General features: G+C 45.1%; 1 protein-coding gene across 1 annotated transcript in view; it reads right to left on the bottom strand.

Moving 5' to 3' along the window:
- Positions 1-1,325, bottom strand: part of HELRODRAFT_160140 (hypothetical protein) — a gene marked incomplete at both ends in the record, with an annotated part of 1,668 nt that extends 343 nt beyond the window's left edge. The window contains one exon of the mRNA XM_009017147.1: positions 9-1,325. Within this exon, the coding sequence (XP_009015395.1) occupies positions 9-1,325 (1,317 nt within the window). The remainder of the gene's footprint in view (positions 1-8) is intronic.
- Positions 1,326-1,634: the final 309 nt, after the last annotated feature.

Here is a 1,634-nt window from a genome sequence, read left to right as displayed (position 1 = left end):
TGTTCCACTTTGTTCATTGACTTTTCAAACTCTGGATCTCTGATGAGCCGACGGATTTGAGGACCGTCAAAGATACCAGCTTTTAACTTCACTATGGTTACTCCCGGAAATGTCTGGCACATGTAATTGAAGCAGCCACCTTCCTTGTCTAGAGCTTTTGTGAACTGCTTGATCAAGCCAAGCTTGATGTGCAGTGGTGGGAAGAGTATCCTGTCTCTGTCCACCAGAGGGCTGTTGATAACGTTACTTGCTCTGCAAGGCACTAGTTCCTCTCGCACAGGCCAGTCCTTCTTCGTGTAATGGTGAGCAGTGTCCCTACTGTCCCACATGCACAGAAAACATGGGTATTTGGTGAACCCGGATTGTTGCCCCAACAAAAAATTCACCATCTTCAGGTCGACACAAATAACCCACTTATGCTGATCATAACGAATCATCTCCAGCACATACTTCACCGCTTCATACTTCTCCTTCAGTTTAGTAGAGTGAGCAAGGGGCACAGAGGCAAACTGGTTGCCGTTGTGCAGTAGAACACATTTCAGTGACCGCTTGCTGCTGTCAATGAACAGTCTCCAGTCTTCGGGCTTGTACTGCGGCACTCCCAGGTGGTGCAGAAGCTGTGCAATATCTGTGCAGTACACCAAGTCCTGCACCTCCGAGAAAAATTGGAGGTACTCTTGATGCCTGTTGCGGTACAGGGTGATGCGAGCACAGCCAGAGAGGAGGTTTTTTTTCAATCTGGATGCCAACAGTTCAGCAGAGGCCTTTGACAAGCTGAGGTCGCAAACTAGATCATTTAGCTCCTGTTGGGAAAAAAGCTGTGGAGTTTCATCGTCAACAACTGGCCATTCTTCTTCTGTTTCCTGATCTTCATCACTGGAGGATTCGTCATCACTGATGTCTTGAAGTTTGTGAAACACAGGTACTGGAATATCATCACAATGAGCTACAAGACGACGTGCGGATTGCAAATCAGGATACTCGAGGCTGCTTCGGTTCTTTCTGTTTATCCCAGTCAGATCGATGCTACAGAAGTAGCAGTCAGTGTCATGGTTTCTCTGCTCCCGCCAAACCATGGGAATTCCAAACTTCAGACACGTCTTCTTGCCCTTGGTCCACTGACGCAGATACACGGTGCAAGCCTTGCATACCATGTGTGGCGCCCAATCTTTATCCTGGTCACCAAGTTTAATACCAAAATAAGCATGGTAAGCACGCTTTATGAAACATGTGACTTGATTCCTGTTATGAACAAGTGTGTATTCACCGCAGATATAGCAAAATACGTCGGGTTTATTTTTACAAGATCTTCTCTTGGAAGCCATGTCGTTCGCTTGCGATTCGTTTGCAACTGATACCTATACTAATGCAATCTGCTATATGGCTCAGATTTGGAAAATGCTGACGTAACTATCCATAGTTATACACAGCCTCGTCCGGGCATGTCTGCGATTGTCTGATCACGTGACTGTAGTTACGTGATTTAATGCATTGAACGTGTGTGTGTGTGCATAGGGGAAACATAAAAATACCAATTAATTAAAAATTGCAAATTCCTTATAGTGATGAAGTGATTAAGAACAAAGCATCACATACAGCGAAAATACCTGGGACTGTACACAAAAAAGTGAAAA

This window comes from Helobdella robusta (assembly GCF_000326865.2).
Source record: "Helobdella robusta unplaced genomic scaffold HELROscaffold_2, whole genome shotgun sequence".
In the NCBI taxonomy this organism is placed as follows: domain Eukaryota; kingdom Metazoa; phylum Annelida; class Clitellata; order Rhynchobdellida; family Glossiphoniidae; genus Helobdella; species Helobdella robusta.
This window is presented reverse-complemented; position numbering and strand designations above follow the sequence as displayed.